At 43.5% G+C, this 25,324-nt stretch overlaps 1 protein-coding gene across 1 annotated transcript in view; it reads left to right on the plus strand.

Annotated features, from left to right (window-relative positions):
• LOC131269312 (uncharacterized) overlaps positions 1–25,324 on the plus strand; it is a 229,508-nt gene that overhangs the window by 192,001 nt on the left and 12,183 nt on the right. The window contains exons 13-18 of the mRNA XM_058271663.1: positions 970–1,141; positions 2,461–2,580; positions 3,654–3,831; positions 3,923–4,073; positions 18,914–19,052; positions 23,574–23,732. Of these exons, the coding sequence (XP_058127646.1) occupies positions 970–1,141; positions 2,461–2,580; positions 3,654–3,831; positions 3,923–4,073; positions 18,914–19,052; positions 23,574–23,732 (919 nt within the window). The remainder of the gene's footprint in view (positions 1–969; positions 1,142–2,460; positions 2,581–3,653; positions 3,832–3,922; positions 4,074–18,913; positions 19,053–23,573; positions 23,733–25,324) is intronic.

A 25,324-nucleotide genomic window follows, 5' to 3' on the forward strand; every position in this document is an offset into this window, starting at 1 on the left:
TTGGTGGTATTTGATCATGTATTTTCTTCTCATGTGGAGACATCTTGTTTATTCTCCAGAATCGATCAAACCAATCAGTTCTTCAACATAAAATACTTGAAAATGTGGTGCTGCCACAGCTTTGAGGTAGTTTTTAATTGGTTTTCGATTTAAATACACTCTTTCCAGTTGCTATAATACCGTTTCGATATTCATGTTTTTCATTGAATATATTGGTAAATTAGTTCGCAGTCGAATTTGCAAATACGGAAATTGATAGTACAACATAGCCTACCTCGAGCTAGTAAGGTTGAACTAATAAACTAATTGAAAAGGATATAGACATTTATCAAACTCTAAAAACTATTGTACCTAAGCATTTGTTGGGGATAATGCCTTTTAAATCCAATTACCTTTAAGCAGTCGTGCAGTAACCGGACAGAGTGTATCCACTAGACGACTGAACCCAAAACAAAATGACTTCTGAAAGCAGTTTTACGTGTGCTCTCATAATATTATATTAATCTTGTTCTAAAACCCATTTGATTCGCCTCAAGGGATGGTATTTTAGTATATTCACAAACTATTTAAGTTCACAGACATGATAGATTTTAATGTTTGGCCTTAAAGCTATCCTTTCACGTTTTAAAGATATTGAAATAACTGTTTTGCACCAAAATAAGCAGTAATAAAATTAATTTGACTAAGTCTACCCGTGGATAAACTCTGACACAACTTGTCCAAGTCTATTAAGCCCCAGGAATGTTACTTGGAAATGTTACTTGGGAACATCCACGATAGTGGCGCTGGCCAAATACACACGTTTGGGGATGTAAACACAAGTACGCATTGCGTTTGCAGCAGCGGAGTTGCCCTAAGGCTACTCCGACCTAACCGTCGGAGATGCAAATGGCGATAAGCCTGACACGCTGCGACAAACACCGGCACTAATCAATGCGATTACCGTCATTGCCATATTCCCTTCAACAGGATACTGCTTCAACGGAGTGTGCCCGACGCAGGCGGCACAGTGCGAGCGGGTCTGGGGCTACAGTGGCACCGGAGCTGATCGCGTCTGCTACGAGCAGTTCAACTCGAAGGGCTCCATCAACGGCCATTGCGGCAAGGACAGCAATGGCAACTACATCAAGTGCGAGCCGGAGTAAGTATCCTAAACACACACACGGAGGTTGATTTTGCAGAAACCAATAAGTCATCGCCCGTGCACGGTGTGAACGATGGATATTCAGAATCAGGAGTTTGTCCTCCGCCTCGGCAAACAGCGCCCCAAGGAACTACCAATTTGACAGTGTTGACGAACATACTGCTGTGAAAATTATCCTCCTGCCAAGGACTGTTCGCTTTATCTTGGCCGTATTTTGCTAGTAAATTAAACTTTCATCACCCTCATCATAACTTGTTCAAATACCGCTACCGTTGCTCGCTTCAATGCAGTGAAGTAAATTCCCGGAGTGTTTCCGTTTTTGGAAAACCATATTCCCGAAAACAAGCAAACAAACAAACAAGCGTCCACACACACACACACACACACACAAACAAGGATGGACGCAGTTGACCCACCAGCGGCGAAGGAAATGAGCTGATCACATCATTATCCAACGCTGGCTCATTGTCGGTCCCTTCATTTTCGTGCTGCTTTCCACCGCTTTCCCTACGGTTGCGTAAGAAACCCTGATTCCGGAGACAACCCGGTGCGAACGTCGTGTTTGGGACGTCGGCGTTGTCGGTTCGACCATCGTTTTCCCCGGAAATGTCGCACAGGGTGGGAGAAATTGGGTCAGCAATGACTTTTGGAGCACGGGATTACAGCGGGAGTCGTAGTCAAGCCGTCCAGAGTGTCCACCACCGACCGGATGGCCCGTCGCCACTGGCTCTCAATTACTGCCGCATCGTTGCGAAGGGTTATTACAAGACAAATCTCTTGTACATGGATGCTGCGACTCGGAAGGAGCTCCTTGGTGACTCTTAGCGGAAGTTGAGGCAATGATGTGGTACGTCGTTGCGGTGTGTCGTTCCAACCTTTCCCGAGGCCCGGGGCAGCTTGATTGTGCAACTCGAGGCGTAACATGAGTTTGTCGCTCAAGAGCAACAATTACACGGCTGCACACAGCGTTACGGCGCCTATTAATTTAGCACACACCGAGCTTCACACACCGCTCACAACGCTGTAGGGTTTGGAAAGAGGCCTCGAAAACAGGGTGATTGTGCTGCTTTCCTTCCATGCAGCGTAAGTGCTGCCGAGAGAGACGAGGAGAACAGAGCTGTGGAAAGGCACGTTGCAAGCACCAGAGTCTTAGCCATCCCCTTAATCATCTACTCTGGACCTTTATTTCAACACGGCATTACTAGCCAAGTGAATGCTTGTGTAAGACAACAATTACCTGACACATTCATCGCATTCGCTGCAAAAACGCTCCCGTCACACTTGTTCTCAAACGTTTCTCTCCCTCGACTCAACAGGAACATCCAGTGCGGTTCGTTGCAGTGCAAAGATGGCGACCGCACGCCAGTCGAGGATTGCAGCGAGCACCTGTACTCACGGGCAATCATCTCCATCCGCGGCACGGAGTACGAATGCAAGTAAGTGTACAAGCCATTGACAGTGCCTTGAACGTAAAACCTTACAAATGTGGTCTCTTGATTTTAGTACAATTTGGCTGCTCAGTTTTATTTCAATTAGATCGAGTAAAATGACATTTAAATATATCGTCTAACTTAAAAGTACTATAACTGTCTGCTGGTGTCTAATAATCGGCGCTGACAATAAGAGGTCTCGTTTTAAAACACTTTAAATATGTTATTTTTGAACATTGTTCTAATCTTTTAAAAGTTTCCGTATTGTACAGTCTAGCCTCTAGTGTTTGTGGCTTATTTAATATACCTTTCTTACATTCCGTTAGCTTGATGAAAAAGAAAAAGAAGTTACATTAGAAACATTATGCATTTTTTAATTAATTCAAACATTTTCTAAACGAAAATTACAAATCCCAGACAAACATAAACAAATTAAGAAAAAGTAAAAGTAAGAATTGTATTACATATTCTACGTTAAAGATTCGAAAATTTTAAAAACTAACCAAAATTGAAGTGTTTTGGAAATGAGCTTTCAAATTACACCACTCCAAATAATTCGTGTACAGTTCTGTTGATTCTCGGAGCTGAAAAGCATCTATTTTGGAACTCAGCTCTAGATTCGGAGAAAAGCCATATTGGTAAAAGAGTAAATGAAGCCCTGGCAGTTGCTTTTTTCGGTCGTAGCTACACCCGCTGTGCGACGATGTACCTAAAGGTATGCAAAGAGAATCAATTCGTCGATTTCAACGTGCTCATGTGTTTCATATTGCATACCTTCAAGCGCACAAGTGAAACAGTTGGAAGACCCCTTGAAAGAGAAAATTAAAAAGAGGACAAATTGACCATTTGTTTATCCTCCAGTGTTAACGCCCAGTGGTTCATTTCGTTAAACTCTCTTTAAATAATTATATCAAGTCAACGGTTGAAGGATAAGCCAATAGGATAATATAGATTCTAACCTCTGATTAAACTACCAACCAGATTAACTTTTAACCAGCTTGCGAAGCTGACAACCGTCTATCAATAAGGTGCTATTCATTACATTATTGAACCCGTAACCGAACACTTCTTCTACGCAGATCGATCACCGGTACGTCCACCAACTCCAACACGCCACCGTTCGGCCTGGTACGCGATGGTACCCCGTGCGGCGATAATCTGATCTGCGTCAATCAGACCTGCGTCAGCATCTTTCCTTACATCGATCAAACCAAATGTCCGACGAATCACAACAATCTCGAGTGCTCCGGCAACGGGGTAAGTATACTTTTACTATAGTACAAGGACAGTGTTACAAAGTGTAACTATCTACTAAACACACACACACTCTCTCTCTCGCTCTCCGTAGGATTGTACTAACACTAACAAGTGCTTTTGCAAGTTCGGTTGGACGGGTCCGGACTGCTCAATACAGGCGCATATCACTACGACGTACTCGTCGCCGGTCACGTCCACCACGGAGGCCCAGATCGTCATGGAGAAGAAAACGACTCGTTACGGTAAGTCCCTTCGTTGCCCAAGCTCGATCCAGTAGTGTGCCACGTTGTACTTTGTTTTTATCTTAGTTTCCGTTCGATCACAACACATATATATACACACACACACACACATACCTACATACAATACTTGTTTCGGTTCAGTTCTGAGTTAGTTTGGACTGTTTTGCTAGTCTTTTGTGTTATGCCAAACAAAACCAGAAGAAACATACAGAAACCAGAACAATTTCAATTTTAACGATAAAAGCATTGAGCAAAAACTAAACAACTTACACCACCGTATATATGTACTGCGATAGCAGATAGCAGTGAGCAAAAGGATATACCACAAAGTAGCGTGAGCAATTACGAAACCAACGCTCACCAAACTCACACAGACACCACAAACAGGAGCAGTCAACTAAATATTTTGTTTTCGCATAATGCACCAGATACGCAGCAAAGAGCTCGAAACACGCCGCTCCCTTCTGTGTCGCGTCTTCGTTGGTGTGAAGATCAGACGCGTTCAACAACACATTGTCAGAATGATTGTCAGTTTGGCACTTTCAGGAATGTACCACGCTGGAAGGACTCGCGTTGAGGAAGAGATATAAGAAACTATTGGTAGCACTCCGGATCGACGGACTCTGTTGAAGCATCAAACATGGGTAGCTCAAGCAAATGCACCGTGAGAGCCCCTTTTCCTTTCCGGTCCACCTTTGGCATCTCCACTGTTGCGCTCCACTGATCTCTAGCTGATCCTGCGCCTTGCAACCATCAGGATCAAGTTTCACCTCTCGGTATGGTCTCTCTCATCTATATGTCCTTGGCAGTCTAGCGTAAGCGTAAGCCCATACCCTCCGCGTACACGGGCAGAGACCGTCCCCGATTTTACAGGGACATTCACGATGGGCCTATAGCTCCGAACGAAAAGAGCAATGAATAATAGAAAATCCAAGAACATCACGCAAAGTTTAACCGGAACATCTAATTATGACAATGGTAATCGTCCACTCCTCCCACAAACCCCGGGAACACTTTCCCAGGCGGAACAAGTGTCATGCGAAATAAGTTCATTCCGATTAGGTCTCCTTTGTTGCTTTTGTTATTTCCGATCGTTTGGTTTTGGTTTGGTTTTTCTTTCGCAACTGCACTGGTCGGCGACACTTCAACGCCTTAAGTTAGATAACCGGCACACGAACCTGGCTTAGTGACCGGGCAAACTGTCAAAGCTCTTGTTGAGGCGAGACAAGATCCGTATGCTTTACATTACACTTTCCGTTTTCACATAAAACAGTCACTCTTTCCCGTACTTACCAGTCTTGTCATCAAGTCATTTGAAACACACGGGTCCGCTTTACGTACCTCTGAAGCATGCAGCTTTCTGCAGAAGGAAAGTAAGACCTATAACCCATCTTTGTTCTCCTAGTCGTGGAACGTTGAAGAAACTCGTCTCGTAAGTCTTTTCTCGCTGTGTTCGGTAAAACTGCTTCTCCTGTATGCCGGTGAATGGTTACTAAGCTCACACATGCGCTGAGTATTGCATACCTTTTGGCGCAACGATGGCAGACTATCATTTAAGGTGTTCACCATGTTTGTGATATTCTTGCTCCCAGTGGATGAAAACAAAACTGTACTCGTAAGCACAAACCGGCATCAAAATCAGTTGGTGAAAATAGTAAAAACAAACACACACACCCACACGTACACATGCACACACAAACTTTGCCACGAAAGCCCCAATGGATCGCTGCTCGGTTCCAGCAGCCGAGATCGTCTCTACGGCACCTACAGCACATTATTAACGAAAAAACAAACGCAACGAAAACAACCGGAAACAATCGGTTACCTTCTTGGCACCATCGATTCATCAATATTTTATCTCTCTTTATCTTCTTCTTCTTCTACCTCTTTTTCCTGTTTCTTTCTTCTTCGCTACCCACCGACATCAACACACAAACGCCGTTACCAACCGCGATAAACAATATCAATATCGAAAACAATCAAAAAACAACTTCATGTATGTGCCTCTGTGTGTGTGTGCTTCTATGTGTGGGTGCGTGGATCTGTGTATGTGTGCGTGGCTGTGTGGCGAAACAACTTCGATTCCATTGTAACTGCAAATCGGTGGTTCGAATCGAACACACCTCCCACAATCTGCCTCTTCTCCATCTCACCTTAATGCCAAAATGTGCACACATACGCACATACCCACGAACTTGCGATCAACCACTCTCACACACACACACACACACACACATACACATCCTTCCGAACAATCGAATAATCAACCCTAACCTGGCACCGACCTGGGCACGCTGGTCACTCGCGAAAATAAAACCCTCCCGCTGATGGAAACCGACCACCACCACCTTCCAATCTGTCGCATCTACTACCGACCTACTTGACGATTGCCACGCGAATCCCCCTTTCCCCGTCCCACTGCCCGTTTTGCCCAACCGAATCGGACGCTTGCGTAGCTTACGACCAAGGGAAAGTGAGCACCTTAGCTATGGTAATCATGTTAGTGGTAATCGTCAAATGTGTCTTCCTTTGTTTCGCATTGATGGCTGTTTGTTACAGGTACGGAACAAAATCAAAATTTTCTAAAAGAAAACAAAATCCATCAAACATTGCTCCCTCCTTTCCATATTTAACAACCCACTTGTAAATCTTTAAAACTATTTAACCAAAAACTATCCCTTCGGTTCGAATTGATCGAGTAAACGATCTCATTCTTTACTTTGGCACCATTCTGGTCGGTTCAAATTTCAGCCATTGCCACTTTACTCTATCTCGAAAGCAGGTGGTATTAGCTAAAACTAGCTTGTGTCTGTTACGTTTATGTTCATAGTTGCTAAACGTTACCTATCTTGTTTGCTTACAATTGCTGCTGTATATTTTTCAAATGTTGCCCAGTACTAAACTGTTAATTTGTTCCTAATTCCATCTCACTTCCTTGTTGAGGACAGCTTTATGAAATAATTTCTAGATAACCAAATGTTTAGATAGGAACAGAATTTAAATCTAGAAGACAAAACCAGATGAACATAAGACATAAGCAAAGGAGTTAGAGACAAGCTGAGCTGATTGGTTAGAGGTAAAGATAGGTGGCAATGGCTGTAAAATATCGGAACCAAACAAATATGATCATTTTCAATTACATTCGTCTTTTCCCTGTTCACCCAACTTTTGTCCTAGTGTTGTGAAGGAAATTTGGTGTTTTAAATGCCTTTCTTCTTACTACTTTTTCTGTTCACACAAAGTTTCCCCCAGAAGTATTTGACTGTGTTTCAAGTTGTTTCAAACTTTGAACAAAAGTGATAATATCCCTTAACGAGCCTTCGTAAAACGCTCCTAATAAAACAACGTTAAAATCTTGGTTAAAGAAGTAAATATTGCAACATTAAAAAAAAACTCCCTCCCTTTCCCCTGTCCTTCGATTACTTTCGACTCTTTTCATTTTATCCCATTCCAACCTCTCCATGCGCCATCAAGAACTTCATCGAGCTGCATTTTTCGTTTTTACCGTTACCCATTATCGACTTTTGTTTCATGTTGTTATATTATCTTTTCTCGATTTTCTGTTTCGTTTTCGGTACCGGTGGTTTGTGTATGGGTTTTCTGTTTTGTTTTTCGTTCTTTTTCTCTTCCGTTCTCCCGTTTCGTTTCCGTTCCAGAGCTCCCAAGCTTCCGCCGCCGGTCACCGAACCTACCGCGCACCGGCCAAAGCCTGCTGGGAGGCTGAACACGCGCGCCACGAATCGGGCCGCGCCCGAACGGCGTACCGGTGTTGAGAGGAGCTAGGGATAGGCGGTGCAAAAATTCCGAATGAGAAACACTGAAATACCTCAAGCCATGGGGGGCAGCATTCAGGCGATATGTTAGTTAAGAGCCTATTAGAGGCACGCAGTCGCAGGATACTGTTGAGTTCCGTTTCTGTACTAGTTGTTGGAACGGATTGCAAAGCACAAATGTTCCCGGAAACGCCCTAAAATTGAAAAAGTCATTAGGACAATATTTCATAATTGTAACAATATTTACCTACTTCCATGTTTTAAATAACAAAACGCATTTTGAATTCGTTAAGACGGATCCTACATGTGCTAGTAATTTGATAAAAAAGTCTCCCAGATAGCTTCAATTGGCAAAGAAAAGGTATTCTTCTTATCTTCAAGTTAAACAACGTAAGTAAGCATGTGCTTCAAAGTGGGTCGAGACTTTAAAACCCGGATGGCACTGATCGTTATTGTTTCGTTCGTTGTGTTTTCTCATTTCTTTCTTCTTTTCTCGTATTTCGTAACATTTTCTTTACTTTCTCTGTTTATTTTGTGTTTCCTAAACCGTGTTTGTGGCGGTCCGCCAATAGTAACACAGCTCGTTCGATGGCAACTCTGTACCTAAGTGTTGAGTTAGAAGCTTTTCACTTCAATGATTTGGTTGTTTACTCTACTGTTTTCATCATCCAACTTCATCCATCCCGTGATTTCCTAGAGTCCTGATTAGAGTCATGTCATTTATCTTTTATGTGACATATTTTTTACCCATACACACACACACTCTCTAAAACACTTGTTTACACTTTCTTCTTGCATTCTTGTCCGACCGTACAGATAAAAATTATGACACCCTGTATACTGTTATTATTTTAATTCTTTTTCCTTCCTCTCTACCTCTCTATTTGTCTGTCTTTCTATCTCTCTCTATCTCTCTCGCTCTCTGATTCCCTCTTTCTCTTGCTCAAACTATCTTTCTCTTACACAAACATACACACACACATACACACTGTCGTACCCTTTGTATGCGTGTTTCAATCAGTATTTGAGTGCTCCAACCTGTGTCTATTGTTCATTCGTTGCTGTACGTCTCTGTGATCGCTGTGATCTCCAAACCATTAGCCGAACGCTAACACTGCGAGTCGTATCTTTCTCACTGTTGTGTCTCTGTATCTGTTACCTCGTGTACGTTATAACAGGTGTATATACATTTACATTTATATATATTGTTATAGATAACCGTTTCGTATGCATATCCATTTTCGTATCACGTGTTGATGTGTTGTGTGACGTGTACCTCTGTGATTCGCTGTGCTACTACTACTACCACTACTACTACTACTAATACTACAACTACTACTACTACTACTGTTACAACTAGTACTACTTATTCTACCACCACTAATTAATACACTCTCTACAGTCAATCTATGGCCATGTTGTGTGCGCGTTCGAAGCTCTTTCGAGGGGTCAGGGACGGGAGCTGATAAATGCTCCTAAGCTAACATGCTTACACACATACACATACAGACACACACACGCATGAATTCATGCAACCATGGTTTTGTTTTTTTGTTTTTGCCATTTTCTTGCCGTACTCTTTCTTTCGGTTTCCGTTTCCGTGTCACACTGTTCCACCTCGATGTACCTCGGTTTGGTTTCTTTCGTTCGTTCGTTCGTTCGTTCGTTCGGTTTGCCCTGACCATCCCACTGTATTCGCTCGTGTTCGCCAGTGCTCGGTATCTATTGTTTCCGTGTTGTTTTTCTCCGTTCACCTCCAACATTTACACCTTCACGTCGCTGTATCATGTTGTTCGTTTGTTTCCTTTGTGTTGTTTTGCGTCCCTTCGAACATTGATTGATTTTGATGTTGTTGATCGAAGGCTACTCCGGTGCGAAACCTACCCACGCGTTTGTGAGTACATGTGCTCGTCTATCAGTATGTGTGTGTGTGTGTTTACGTATGTGTGGGATTATTCGACTGTGTGTGCGAGTATCTGAATTTCTAACAAATAACACCGCTCGGATTGAGCCATGACGATGACGACGACGGTTTCTACTACTACTCTTACTGCTACTACTTCTCTTATTACTATTACTACTACCACTAATGCTGCTACAAAGCACTGAAACATCTAAAACCGGCAGGATCTGTAGTCACTACTTGTACTAAAAATGTCAACTGATCGCTCCAGTAAAAGAGCTTGCTTTCCTTTGACATATGCTATAGTAAAAGTTTTGCTGCAGTAAAAAGAAACAAGAACGAACTAGTTACCTCAAAAACTTCACCAGCAACTATCACACAGAAAGCTGCTCGAAGAAGAGAAGAAGACAACTTTATCGATAGTTTGAAACTATCTCTTCGAAGATGTTTTACAAACTTTTCCTCTCTTAAAGCCCTTTTGATATACAGTAGCTCCATCTCGCATAGGTCCTCCCACTCGTTCGCTAGCTGATTGTTGGATGCAGCCTCACTTTTCTCCTCTCCTGACCATGTTGGCCTGCCTAGCCGCTCTCTGCATTCGAACCCAATTGGTGCAACCTTGCCGTGGTCGGCAAATGCGTGTGTGTTGATGGTGCTGCTACTAGGAAGCCGCTGCTTCACTGTATCTCTTGTTATTTCTATTGATCTTCCTCTCTATTTCCATTTCATATTATTATTTTGTTGGCGGCCATTAAGCTATGAAATACTGACTGACAGCACCTTCTACGCGTATGTTCATCGTGTATGAATGCCACATTGTAGAGAACCTACTCACCATAGCTTGGTATTTCTAATGACTTGCAGGTTATACATCACGCACCGATTTTGTAAACAACCGAATAACATAAACTGTAAACAATTCACTTTACAATTGCACAGCAAACGAAAAACCCTGCAACGGAACAGAGGGTTCATAATTTTAACAAGTTGATCCGTATAAATTACGTCTCTATTTGGCGTAGTCTTAGTATACATGTCCGATACGCAGCGTACGATGGCAGCTACCCAAAGACATAAAGGCTTCGAGGGTTCCCAAAACGAGCCATGCTGTATGATAATGAGCTTTTTTGCGTATCGAAATGTTGGTCCAGTAATGACGAGCCGTGCCTGTCCGTTGTTACCAGTAGCCGACGGATATATTATGACATCCCTGTCAGCAGCTACCATCGTGGGGTATTAATTAAGAAGTCATTAAATCAAGCAGCAGTTCCCGTGAATCGAAACCGATGCAATGCAGGCTGCAGGCCAAAAATAGGGCCCGGGGCTTCGTTCTCCGATCGTAACGGAGTGAAAATAATGAGGTGCCATTGATCTCATGAACTTCTGCTCGGGACAGCATTGAATGCTGCCTTTCGTTTCCATCGATCTGTTGTTGGTTGTGTATGGGCACAGTTTCACACGCACGGGGGATTTAATTAACGACAGGACATGGTAACTGTCAACTGACCGTTACACAAGGTAAATAATTTCCAAATGGAGGGAGAGCAGGTGAAATAAATAAATACTACCTACGTTGTAAGCAAAGAGAAAGTTGTGAACCACTAGGCGCCTCCATCGAAAGTAAAAACTACCGGGCGTCCCCATTGGAGTAGCGCACGGTAAAACACCAGGCACCTCCATCACGAAAGTGATTCGATGAAAAGTTAATCACTCTCATCCGAGGTAAAACATTGTGCAAAGCTACCACATTCTTACCATTCTTGAAAAACGAATTGGCTCTCGTACTCATAGCGGGGGCACAAACTTTTCGTTCTTCTCCCCTGGGAGTGGGGGGAGGGGGGGAACGACTTGGGTCACCGAGGTGATCAAAGGCAAGCTCAGCTCTGCAGTGTTGGGTTAGCTCAAGCAACCAATGCTCGACGATGCATTTTCAGCATCCCACTTGGAAAGCGCTGTGCTGAGGCAGCACTCTATTTATTCGTTCGTGCGGCCAGAAAGCCGCCTTAGCAACTCAAGTCAACAGCCCAAGAACCCCCCCAGTTCCCATGCCGCCCGTTCTGGTGAAAAACATATTTGCTTCCGCTTCGCAACACCGCAACAGTGGCTTCGGAAAACACATCTCCACCGGCCGGCATTCGCAAGGTAATTGCAAGTCAAGTCGAAGTGCAAGTGGTTCCGCAAAACTTCCTTCTTTTGCGGCCCTGTGGGAACGCAGAGGGATAGTGCTTCGGCCATCACTATTCGTAGCAGTTCATGCTAGTGAATGAAAAATTTAAAGCAAAAGAAAACACACCCTCCGACACTCCGGCTTCGGTAGACTATACTTTTGCAGATTAAATTTGTTCGAAGAAAATTGTCTACTACTTGTGTGTGGATGGTATGTGTTTGGGCCAGCAGCTCGTACGGTTTTTCGGGATAATGACCTGCCGAACTCTACCAACTACTCCGAGTGCTTGTGCAGTCTACTGAACCATGTAAACCCTTTCTGTTTGAAGCCGTAAAACGTTTCTATCTCGAGAGACAATATTTGCACACAAAACCTACCAATTAAAGTGAGCAAAAGGAAGGAACGGGGGGGTAAAAGGAGTGAGTTCTCTACTCACATTTGAGGAGCAATGAACCATTCAAATGACAGTGAAATACAAAAGTCAGCACCTCCGGTTGGCTTTGAGGTTGGAGAGCCGCTTTGCTTTTTTGTCGAAATTTCGGTAAACACCGTCCAGTGACGCTATGTGTACACATACATACATGCAAGTGAAGGACGTGGATCACCAATTAGCAAGGTTTGGAGGTTTATTCCCCACAAACTCTAAGGGGGATTGTTCGTCCTCACTAACGTTTCCATTATAAGTTGAATAGTTTCGGGAAGTGAAAAATGGAAGCTGAAGCAGCTGATGCGAAGTAGGTCACTTGACTTGCCCCGGCTCGTTGGCAAATATGGGTGTGGCGTCCCCGAACCGAACACCGATGGGTAAACATCTTCCAGATAGGAATCGGAAAGTAATCTCAACGTGCTGAGGGGGCGATTATCCACCCCACAAGGCTGTGCAGCTTTTACGGAGGTTGTTCTAAAAACGCAGGACTATGTAAGTGATTGAAGCTTTCGACGTCTGTTCGGGCGGAAAACTAATGGAAGGAATTTTGGTGCACTTTGCTCAAAGCTTTTCCATGAGATTTGGGGAAAAATTCCTACGAAAACTCTTGTGCTTCCAATAATAATCGTCGAGCCGGAACGAGTAAACTACTCCAGAAATGTTCAACTCAACCTCCCTTTCCAATTAAAGTAGCACCGAAGGCTTTAATTGGACATTGCGATGCCGTTGCGCACACTGGGCATCGTACAACAACGGGAGGGTGGGGGGGGGGGGGGTGGTTTTTCCCCACACAAAAGTGTGATTGCACTGGCAACAATGAGGAGGTGGACCATAGGGACGAAGAAATATAATTACCTTCTTGCGGGGATGTGCCTCTCGAGTGCAACACTGTAGCACAATGCACATAGCACTCACACACACACACACACACACACACCTCGTAGTTATGTCGCGTTGAATAATTACGCGCGCACAATAAGAGTCTGCATTATTCAACGGGAAATTAATAATGGGCACACGTACAAGCGTTGCCATGGAGCAATCATTATTATTGTTACCGACGCACACCGAGCAACGCCACAACGCGCTGTTAGATGGACGGTCTTTTGTCGCTTCCAGCTGCGGCGCGCACATATATCACTTACAGCGGTCAAGATAATGTCCACCGGCGTCAACAATACCGCCGATCGATACGGTTCGAGCCTGGGGGCTGTGTCATTGCATAAAAGTACGCCGGGCATCAATAGTACTTGCGAAGGAAAATAATCCCTTTCCGTCGACAAAAGTACTTCGCTCAGCTAAAACATGGCCGGGTGCGGAAAGGTCGAAGGTTTTGGTCGCTCGTTCTACCAACATTTTGTTTTGTTTTCCCCGTTTTTTTTTGTCGGATATCGACTCGCTTCATTTTACGACCGATAAATGTCGGCTGTCCAGTGTCTTTATCCGAAACGGCTTTCTTTTGGTCCGAGTAAAGCGCCTGCAGGTACGCATGTCACATGATACTACCTCACGGTGGGATAAAAGGCTGACATTTAGGGAAAAAATCGATGTGTGTGTTTTGATTTCTAACTCTTTGACTGCCCATATAGTGGGTGACAGGCAATCCGGAACGAGGAAGGAAACTCATACAGTATTGTTTTAATATATTAGTAGGCTGGAAATGGAAAACAATATCCTTAGGGAGGCTTAGTCTCTATGTTCTTGTTCTAAATGTTCTAAAAATACTAGGTACTCAACAGGTTAACTGTCAAGCGGTTTTAGAACATGTTTTAGTATAGCCATTTTTTATATAAGTAGTTTATAACACAAATTCTTGGATTTGTTTTTAAGCCGATATTAAATAGACTAAGCATCCTCAAAAATAGTATTACTAAAATTACTACAGCCTACTACTACATTCGTGCAATACTATATGAGATCCAAATTACCTGTCACCCACTATGTGTTAAACACGTTTACTGCCATGTCACAAAAAAGTGGGTTCTAAAAATTTTTTGACTCATAAATAAATGAAAACGCAACTTCAAAGCTATAGTAAGATAAATAACAAATTCTTTGAGAAGCTTCCTCTTTGCTTGGCCTTCGAATACTGTCGGTTTAACAAAATTTATTAAAAAAGATTGTACTAAAAAAGTGTAGTAAAAACGCTTGGCAGTCAACGTGTTAAAAAAGGTTGTACTAAAAGAGTGTGCCATAAACGCTTGGCAGTCAACGTGTTTAATGATAGCCAGATAGTTTACCAAGAAAAACCCTTAGTATACATTCAATGCTATGTATTCCAAAGTAAACAATCAGAGTTTTAATATTCTTAAATCAGTATTGAAATTCGTATAACTTTGTCAATTTAAAAGGAAGTCAATGTTTTCTTTGAATTCCACCATGATTTATTTTAAGAATTCAAATACAATTTTCTAATTCGAACACCTACAAGCATTGCAATGAAATATTTTTATAGAAAAATGAAGAACAAGACAAGGTTTTCAAAACTTTGGTAATGAATAAAGTAAAGTACCGTAAAAGATCCTGGAAAATGTTTACTACATAAAGATACACATGCAAACAAACAAGTCCTAGTATATTTAGTTGCTGGTTTTGAAATAAGCAAAGGTTCCAAGCAATGCTATTCTGTAAGAGACGTATTTTTTTTTCAAATAGTATAAAAAATGTTGTAAATCATGTACTAAACTGCATACATTTTTAGTACAGAGCATTGTTTATTCAACCGACTGTTTTTCCAATGGATAAATTTACTTTTATCGCGATTTTAGTTCAGTTTTGATAAAACAAATTTATCTTAAAATCCCGTTTGTCATTTCCGCAGGATTGTTCGACCTAATCCCACCGTACACGCGTGTCAAACTTGGTCAGCCGAACTCCACTACGCTTCTTTCTCGATTGCGTCAAAGCCGGGCGGGATCGGAAGCCTATTTTTTCGCCCATCCTCCCGTCGGCGAGCTGCCTGATTGGAATGCAAGAAAGCTGACGCTTGCGGTTGGCGAAAAGCACTCCATTCCCAAAAAACGCCGGCGAGCTCCTAAGCATGGTTCTTTGGCGCGGGCCAAAAATAAACCACCCATGGACAATGGCTTTACGCCGAGGCCCGAGGATTCCGGGTCATCCCGGCCGCATGACAGCTATTAAATCGAACAGTCCACACACAGAGAGAGAGGATCAGTTCGGGATGGACTATTAAAACCCCGCTCCCCGAGCCCCCACCCCGCTCGCCAATAATTCCACACATGCCCATGGAAAGTCGCCCTACGCGCCGGGAAATAATTCCATTTTCCTCCACCCGCTTTCTCCGGCCGACTGGAGCGAATCAATCGGACCTTTTGCGAAAAACAGGCCGGGCTATTAGGGCAACACTTCTCGAGCGATACCATGCCGCCCTTCGCCGGTGGTGGGGGGGGGGGGGGGTTGAGAAACGGCGACGGCAGGACGAAGATTGATTGAACCTAACGAACGATTCCAGCTTTAAGCTCCCTCGAACGGCTGCCCTGGGAAGGGAAGGTTTCGCCAGATGTTTCCGGCGTACCGTTTTTCTACACGCCTTGGCAGCAGGAGGGGGGAGGGGGGAGGGCACCCTTCCAAGCAGTAATGTTCGGATGTACAATCGGGGGGTGAATACCTGTATTTATTCACTTGAGTAAACGGTTTTCTTCCGTTCGCACTCGATATCCATCGATTTTCCCTACCCCTCGCGCTCGGTATGTGTCTCTTGCTGTCGCTTACTCCATCCATCTCGCCATAATCTACTATCTCTTTCCCTCCCGCCCGGTTAAAGCCGCTTGTTTCGTCCTCTTGAAGCATCCACAGAACTGGAACGCCAAAGACGTAAGTCAATATCACTTTCGCCTGCCTTCAAGTGCGATTTGCAAACTCGGGAAACTAAAGACGTCGGGCCACTATTTGCATTCTTCTTGGCAGAAAAACCTTCCCCTCCTCCTCCACTACCTCTCTTCGTCTTCTTTCCCCCTCCAAAAGGAGCTGTTGTGTGCTGGGGGTTTTGTTTACCGACGGGTTTGTTTCGTAAAACCGACTCGGGCGAGAGAGAGACACAAACGAGAATGTGGCCGAAGATGGAAATTAGTTTTCCATGCTGCCGACCTTGCCCTAGCATGCCAAGCAACAGCCCCGGTATTTGTTGGAGGCTTAGTGCCGGGCTTTTGCCGTGCTTATCTGCACATCCCCGATCGATTCGGTGAAAAAAAAAAAGGGAAACGAAATGCCAAGGGAAAAGTTGATTCCAAATGCCAACCGGGTATTAGAGAAGCCAGCTTTGAAGGAGCACATTCGAGGAGCTTGACGAGCTTTCTTAGGGGACCGCTGTACGATTTGCTCTCGATTGCGAAGTCATGCAAACATAACCAAGCTTCAACGCCATCGTGTTTGGCGTTTTAGTAAAAATGAACATAAAATACTTTCGCCACCATTTTGCCCGACCAACAACCTTCAACAGCGATTTATCTACCTGTCATCGTTTGGGAACCGGTTTTGATCCCATTTAAGCCCATCAGAACCATCCGTTTACGTTTTCGCTCACTTAAACCCTTCAGAAATGTGAAAGTAGGCTTAAAAAAGGACAATTGAGAGCTTCTTCAACCCTTCAGGTGACATGCTTCTGGACCCTGCCGGTTTTCCGCGGATGATCGGTACAAATACCCACCACTGTATGTATATTTATTTACGCTTGCTTTTCTAACGCCTCACCCACCCCTTGAAAAATGTGGGAAATGCGCTACCTGATGAACGTGGGCTTCCATTACGAAATCCCTAAGCCCATTCCGATGTAGTGGACCTCAACCTTATCAACCGGAAACTCTGTCTCATTTTTGTCAGCTCGTTGTCTACCTCATCTTGTTGGTTCTCGCTTCCCCTCTCTATCGTTTTGCTTCTCTCTTACACTTTCATTTTACTGCAACAAACCCGTTCAGGATAAGATAATAACAGTAGTAAACCAAAATCAACTGATTACCATTGTCATAAGGAAACGGGAAAAATTCGAGCTACAATGAAAGTCGGTAATGATGCGAATCGGAAAAAGAAACGGAAACCTTAGAGCTGGTGTTTCCATGGTTTTTAGCTCCCTAAGCGTCCTTCAACTCGTCAACGCAAGGATGTTGATGCGAAAAAGTGTATTTTTATATGAGAAGAGAATTTTATTTTCTAGTTTCCGCCATCTAGGGTAGTTAGATTGAATTGTTTTGAGTAGACTGTGAGTATCAACAGCAGGAGCTACCTCAATGCTTCATAAACTCACCCGTAAAACCTCTTTTGGAGTTGTGATTTCGTAATTTCGCTACCATTTGCACCTTTAACCAAAGTTTGGCCTCTCGAACATTTTTTTTCCACAAAATTTCAATCATCACCGAGCAACAGTGACTTACCAAAAAAAAAAAATAAAAATAAGGGTAAACAAAAGCGCTACCGATGAATCGATGCGAGGTAGATGTCAACATGACAAGTGCGAAACAAAACTTGTTTGCTTCACAACAAGAAACCAGAAGAGAGAGAAAAAAAACCTCCCTGTAGCGAAACAACAGAAAACAAAACAAACCAATTGACATACCAAAACCACAAGGGGAAACGGGCAGCAAAACGCAAACGATGTCAAAACAGAACGCAAACAAAGCGCAAAACTTCCATGCCAAAAAAAAAAACGCCCGCTTTCCGTTGTAGTAACTCACACTGCATCATAAGTGCATTTTTAGCGTTTTCTTTCCGTTTCAGTTTTCCGTTCCGTTCTTCGTAACCCAACCCCACAATCCAGCCTGATACTGCCGAATGAACGTTTCTAAACTCTTCTCTTCTCTTTCTTTTCTTTCTTTGCCAACCAAATGTACTAAAACCGTACCAAAAAAAAAACGAAAACAAAAACCAATAATAACGAACCGACACGAAACAACTCGAAACTGCGTTCGTTCGTTCGAAACCACACGCACACACCCGTGTCGGAATGGGAACGTTCTACTAAACCAACCGACCAACCGTATATGTGTTAAACGAAACTGCAAAAACTAAAACCCAACTACGCAACCGAACAATCTGTCTACAATGTAAAATGCAAATGTACCAACGTCATCGTTGCGCTCGACGTCAACGGCTAAACGCACGAAAAACAAACACTCGTCCTACGCTGAACCCTGTGTTACCTGCCGTGACGTTGCTGTAAACGAATCGCGTGTTTAAACCACTAAAACAAAACGTTATCAAAACGAACAACAAACAATGCTATCTAAATGTTATCGTGCTGCAAATGGCTGACCAACAAACATCTCGATGTATATAACTGACTGATGCATTTTATATACTTCGGCCACTCTTTTCCTTTTTCTCTCTCTGTATCTCTCTCTCACACAAACACTCACACACATACACATTCTAAAAACTGAATACCTGTGACTGTGCGTTCGTGTGTATGAATGTATCGCTATGACGGCGCAAACCGTCTAACAAAACAAAAAAACGATGAACAAAACAACCAAACCAAACCCAATAACAAAACAATCTAAAATCGAAAACAAAACCTGAAACCTCACCTTCGAAAACGCTCGGTTCGACCAACTACAGCCAACTATCACGGCTCAAACACAGTGTTTCTAGTCGGTGTTTTAATGTCGGTTGTTGGGGGTGTTTTTATAACGTTTGCTCTGATGGCTTTGTGCTACAGGTCAGTTGTAGTACATAATAACTTCTCCTTGTGCCTAAGGTTAGTGACTTTTTTCCGTTTTTGTTCATTCTTTTCATTTTTATCACAAAAAAATTACTTCTACTGCTACTACTACTACTACTACTACTAACTACTACTACTGCCATTACTACTAATACTACTTTACTTACTACTACTGCTATAACTAATACCACCACCACCACCACCACCACTACTGCTACTAAACTACTACCGCCACTGATACAACTACTGAAACTACTAAATTACCACTACTACTCTCGGCTCCCTGCTCTTCGTGAACTGAACAATCTGTCCCTCGAATCTGAACTGAACCTTTCTTTTCTACCACTTCTCGACTACTAACCCACTGTCCGTAACGATGCTTCTACCACCACCACTGTCCCCTCCTTACCAACATCAATACTTCAACTGAATATACTACTAATACTACTACTACTACTATAAACAACTACCAATTCCACCAACCCATTGCCATTCAACCAGATTATCTGACCCGATACCTCTCCACAACCTCTGCCAACGCCCTTTGCCACCACTAATACTACCACTTCTACCGCCACCACCACCACCACCAACCACCACCACTACTACTAATACTACTACTACCACTACTCTTTCTTCAAACTGTGCCGCGCGAAAACTACGAACGTTACAAAAAGTATCACCAGTTTCCGTGACGGGTTTGAATGTTGCTCCTAAACAATTCATGCCAAAAATTCTGCTTTTTCCCGCTTACACTGAACCCGCCAAGCAACCACTACCTCGAAAACCTCGAACCCCACTTACTCCCCTCTCTACACCCCTTACCACGCCGCCCGGCTTTCCCGAAAGCGAACCATCTTAACCATGGCTGTTAAGACCATTACCTGCCAACACCTCCCCCACCCCAAAGTGGTTGTGAGCGACGCGCGTTCCCATTTTGCTTTCGTTCGTTTCTGCTGTGTTTTGAGTTAGCATTCGCGGTCTTCCTAGGTGTTTTACTTCGTTATTTTTGGTTTTCTTTTCATTTGATTACGTATCTGTGTGTATCAGCTTGATGTGATTTTAAACACATTTGAGATTAAACTTACCTAAACGAGCTTCTTGTTTGCGTCTTACCTCGCCCGATGATAACGTGCCTTGCTCACACAGAACAGTCTTCACAAGATACACTACATTGCAACAGATACGAAAGTCCACTTCTGCCTCCCAACCCTTCCATCACCCTTACGCTTCTATCTATTGTCTGTCTCTATAAATCTCTCTCGCTCTCTCTCTCTCTCTCTCTCTCTCTCTCTCTCTCACTCAATCTCTCTCTTTCTATCTCTCTTTCTCTCGGTTTTTTCCTCTATCCACCTTCACTTAAAGGTTAGATCCTTTTCCCTTTTCCATTTTTCCTTCTCCTTTCCTACCTTTCTTCCTCATCCTTTATCACTCTCTGTCTCTCTCTCTCTTTCTCTCTCTCTCTCTCTCTCTCTCTCTCTCTTTCTCTCTCTCTTTCTCTGTCTCTGGCTCTTGGTCTCTCCCTTTAACTCTCTCTCTCTCTCTCTCTCTCTCTCTCTCTCTCTCTCTCTTACTCTCTCTATCTCTCACTTAAATGCTCTCTCTCTCTCTTTGCCCCGTTCTGACCTTCCTCCGATTGTTTCCCAAAAAAAACAACTCTCAACCATCTATACCACGAGATTACACAATCGAAATGTCTAATCTGATTTTACCAACTCTCTGATTTTCAGTTCAATCATGAGTCGAGTTCGAATGTCGAATCTTGATCCGATTATGTACTTGTTATACATTTATCTTCTAACTCTTGCTGTTCTGACCTTACACAATTAACGCTATTCTGTGATAACTGTGATTTGTATTTCATCTTACTTTTATTTTAGTTTCTTTTAATGTTTTGCTTTTATGGAAATTGCTTTTGTTTAGATAAGATGATAATTGATGATTAATTGCACTATATTTTTACCAGATTTGATAGTTTCTATTTCGTTGTGTTTTATTTTTAAATTGTCTTTGAGCCATAGATTCCTTGATGACGTTGTCCAAAACCATTTCTAAAATATAAATAAATAGATCTCATCAGGCAATGAAAATATCAATATTCAATCTTTGCTCGCTATAGGTGCAGGGCAATTTTGTCTTTCTAATATGTTTTGCCTTTGTTTTCTTTTTGTTTAGTTTGTTTTTTTTCAGTTTTATCGTTTTGACGAGTTTATCTTCAAAGGCGCCTCCATAAACGGATGTGCTGCTCTGTAAATATCGACCAGTTAAAACGTTGCTCGTACTGCCATTACAACCTCTACTTATACTACTACCACTGCTACTACTACTGTTTACTAACTAACACCTTCCAAGCGACGGCCCTCTCGGACACCCGGGAGGATGCTTGAAACGGATAAAACTATTGTATTACTAGTGTTTTACCTCGCATGCTTCGGTTTTAGCTTTGGTTTGTGTTTAACTGACTACTATTTATATACTTTTTTATTTATAAAACTGCAACAACAAACTTTTCATTTCAGCATGGCATGGTTTCCTTTTGCATGGATGCTGATTCACTGTCGTTCTTTTCTCGCCTGCATGTTCGCTTCTTTGAATAATTTCTCCTTCATATGACGTTACTTGAACGCTTATGTATGCGTTTTATGATATATTTAACTTGGTTTTCGTTAAGTAATCGATTGCATGTGCATGTGTCGAGCTTCTCTCAAATAATTCTTATCATAGAAGTAAATATATGCGGCGAGTGTTGTGTACGATTGAATGCATGTGCCAAAGCTTCCAACTAGTAACGCGTGTAACACGGTGTAAACTGCTGTGTGTTAATCTCCCCGTTTTCTTGTGTTCCGAGTCTTGGTTTTCGCACACCCGGAAACTCGAATTAAACGGTACAATTGACCGAACTAGCGAAATAAAAATGAACACTAACAAAGCACATTAATCATCGGAATAATGAAGAACTGGAATCGATGCTGCGGAGAAAACAAAACATTCGATACCAAACATCGAAAGACAGCAGGCCACAGCCGTTGGACGATTATTTTTCATAGAGTTTCCCAGGCAAACCATTTTTAACGGTTTAATTTTCACCCTCCCCAATCCTAATTATTTGTTAACTCTTATGTTGCCTGCGATTTTCCCTTCACAACCAAGACCTCTAACCGTAAAGATGAATGCAGGAAAAACAAGCACAACACATCGCTCTCTTCATAACATTTGACTGCGACTCAGTTTCCTCCTCTGCATTATCCTCTGTTTTCAATCGAAGGGAAATTGTTTCAACCTAACTGGTACACTTCGTATCATCGCTTCTAGCTACTGCTTTCCCGTAGAAGTATATGAGTTTTCCGCATCATTATGTGCTTCGTTCACTTCGTCTTTTCGTAGTACTTTTCGCAACCAGCCTAGAATCCTTCTTGTTCACCAACTTTTCCCCGTTTTTTTCTTGACTCATATACTTACCCTTCTTACGCAACCTAACCTGCCTATGTTGAACCCCGCTATCCCTTCTCGCTTTCCACCGTACTCCCCCGCTAACGGCCCGTTTATTGCAATCCCCTCCCCAAATCACTCTTTTCCACCTCCTCTCTCTCTCTCTCTAAAACCAGCACCTCTGATTTCCCCTATTTCCCAACCACCCGATTTGTCAAATCGTTCCCTTATTCCTCCCACGATAAAAAGTTATCAATAATATATAATGAAAAAAAAAGTAATAGTTCACCCTCATCTCATACCATTAGCATAACCAAAAAAAAAACGAATGCTAAAAAACACTACCGCTACCAGGTTCAAAACTGATTTGTGATTTTGTGCTTCTTCTCTCTTTCTCCAAAACACCTTCTCGAATTTCCTTCCACCCCATAATCACCTCCGTCGTTGTACGGATGCGAAAAACAAAAAAAAAACAAAAAAACCCGCCAACGTTGGGATACAAATCTGTCCTGCGAATTTGGCTACAAACAAAATACACGAAAACATTCCATACATACACTACATTTTTCCCTTAAACGGGTAACGTTCACATTCGCAAAACATAAACACAACAAACAACCAATCGGCGATCGGGTCGATCCTGGTTGTATTTTGATTTGTTTATTCTCGATTTTTGATTCGTTCAATTCCCAACGTTACCCACACTTTTCACGTAAACAACAAATACCATCACAACACCCCCAATACACAACGCAACACAACAACTCGGTGTGCGTGCGCGCGCCATCATCGCCTTCACAAAACAATGCCATCTCGTCATCTTCGAATCCACCATCACCATCCGCATCACCATCAACATCGCGTCCTCCCGCCTTCTCGTCGGGTCTTGGCCTTCACCCGGCTCGGCATCGAACCTGCAAAAACAAAACAAACAACCAAACAACCAAACGTCAAACAAAACGGAACGTAAACAAAACGCGATCCGCGATCAAAAACTCGACCGCTGTGTGCGTGTGTAATTATGTGGGGCGCGGGTGGGATGAAAAAAAAACAAAACACACACATACACACACACACACACCTAAACAAATAAACAAATACCGACACCAATTCGAAAACCGGGCGCAGAAAGAAAACCACACGCCTTAAGTACGACCCACCGTACGTGAAGAAACCGATGGCGAAGTACGTCGGTGGCGCCGCGACCGCAAACCATCACTCGCAGGACGACATTTCGCTGGAGGGCTCGAACAAGATGATGTTCGGCAACCAGACGACCCAGTTCAGGTAAGTGCGAACGCGAACGCGCCCAACCCCTCGAGGTACGCATCGAAAACCCGGGTTCCCGGTTCTCCGCCGCCCTGCCCAGGGGGCCCGAGGCGATGATGGGCGGCCATCTTGTCCGCCATCTTGGGGTGACGAGGGTGCATCCACCATCCGCACCATATCACGGCCACCCGCACCGCTCGCAGCCCGCGCAGGGCGAGGGGAACCGGACCGGAACCAAAAAAAAAAAAACATAAACAAACAAACGTCAAGCTCTCCAATATTCTTCCCCACAATTCTGGTAATTCGGCACGCGATCGGTTCAATCCTGGCGCGCCGGCAGGACTTCTACTTTTGTGTGTCGTGTGGCCAACAACCGAGAAACAACCCTCTCACACCACCCACCAACCCCCAACCCCCTCGTAAAACAATACCAAGCCAACGAAAAATGCGAAAACCCAAAACAAAACCACAACCCTTCCCGGTTTCCCACTCCCACTCACCACCAGCTGCTTAAACCACCCACCGCCCACCGCTCACCCATGTGGGGTGGTGGGGCATGGTTGCTTCTTGTTTTTGTTTTCCTCTCATCGTTTTATATTTCGATCTTCCATCGATACCTGTGTTCTGCCTCTCCGTTCTTTGCTATCCTCCTTCTCTTTCCCAGTTTTCAGTTCAGTACAAAACCACCGAGAGTTTTACGCGAAAAACCCCATACAGAAGTGGGTGCTCGAGCCCATTTTTGGCGATCTTCTTCCGTCAAAAAATGCGGAAAATGCGGTTCCCGTCGGGTTTTTTTCCCTTTTTAACTCGCGTGTCATTCTCTTTTGAGCCGCGTATATGTGTGTGTATACTATCATCCATCACAAACGACTATCAGTTGCATACGAGCACACACAGTCGCCACTACACATACACACAAACAACAAACACAACTGTCACCCGTTGGATACCGTTCGGCTTAGTTATTTCATTAGAGCTAGATCTTCAATTTTATAGCAAGTCACCATAATTAGCCACAATGGAGCGGATACTTCTTCTCGCTTAGTTTCTAAAGCTTCTTATTCTCGCCCCCCGTCTCATGGCTCACCCCTTCAATTTGCGAAGTTAATTGAGTTAAATGAAATAGAACACGCAGGGGAAACCAGAAGCGAACTTCGATGTTTAGGTGCGCTACTTTTATTGCCATTAGGTATAGTGCTTTCGGCTTTTACTTTCCTTTGTTTTTGGTTTTCCTCCCCGTAGCCCTTATGGTTGTCCCCGTCCGAAGAGCGAGGACACTTAATTTGATAGTGCTCGGCCGGCCGGCAAGTTCGACTATTAATCATTCCCTCCAGCCGGAATGAGGCACCGAGCATCATTTGTCATCCGGCGGTACCAGGCATCCCTGTTGCCGTTCCCACACATGCATAACGCTCGAGCTTATTCAACCGCAATCGGCACGGTTCGGTTCCATCTTGCAAACAATGGAACCCCCCCCCCCCCCCCCCCCCCCCCCTGATACCGTGGATGACAGATGACACAAAGTTGCCGAACATAACCAGGTAGTGAAGATTGTTTTATTGCGATCCTCTTGCTATTGTTTTTGCCGGGTTTCGTGGTCGTCGACGCAC

Source organism: Anopheles coustani, chromosome X (genome assembly GCF_943734705.1).
Source record: "Anopheles coustani chromosome X, idAnoCousDA_361_x.2, whole genome shotgun sequence".
Lineage (NCBI taxonomy): Eukaryota > Metazoa > Arthropoda > Insecta > Diptera > Culicidae > Anopheles > Anopheles coustani.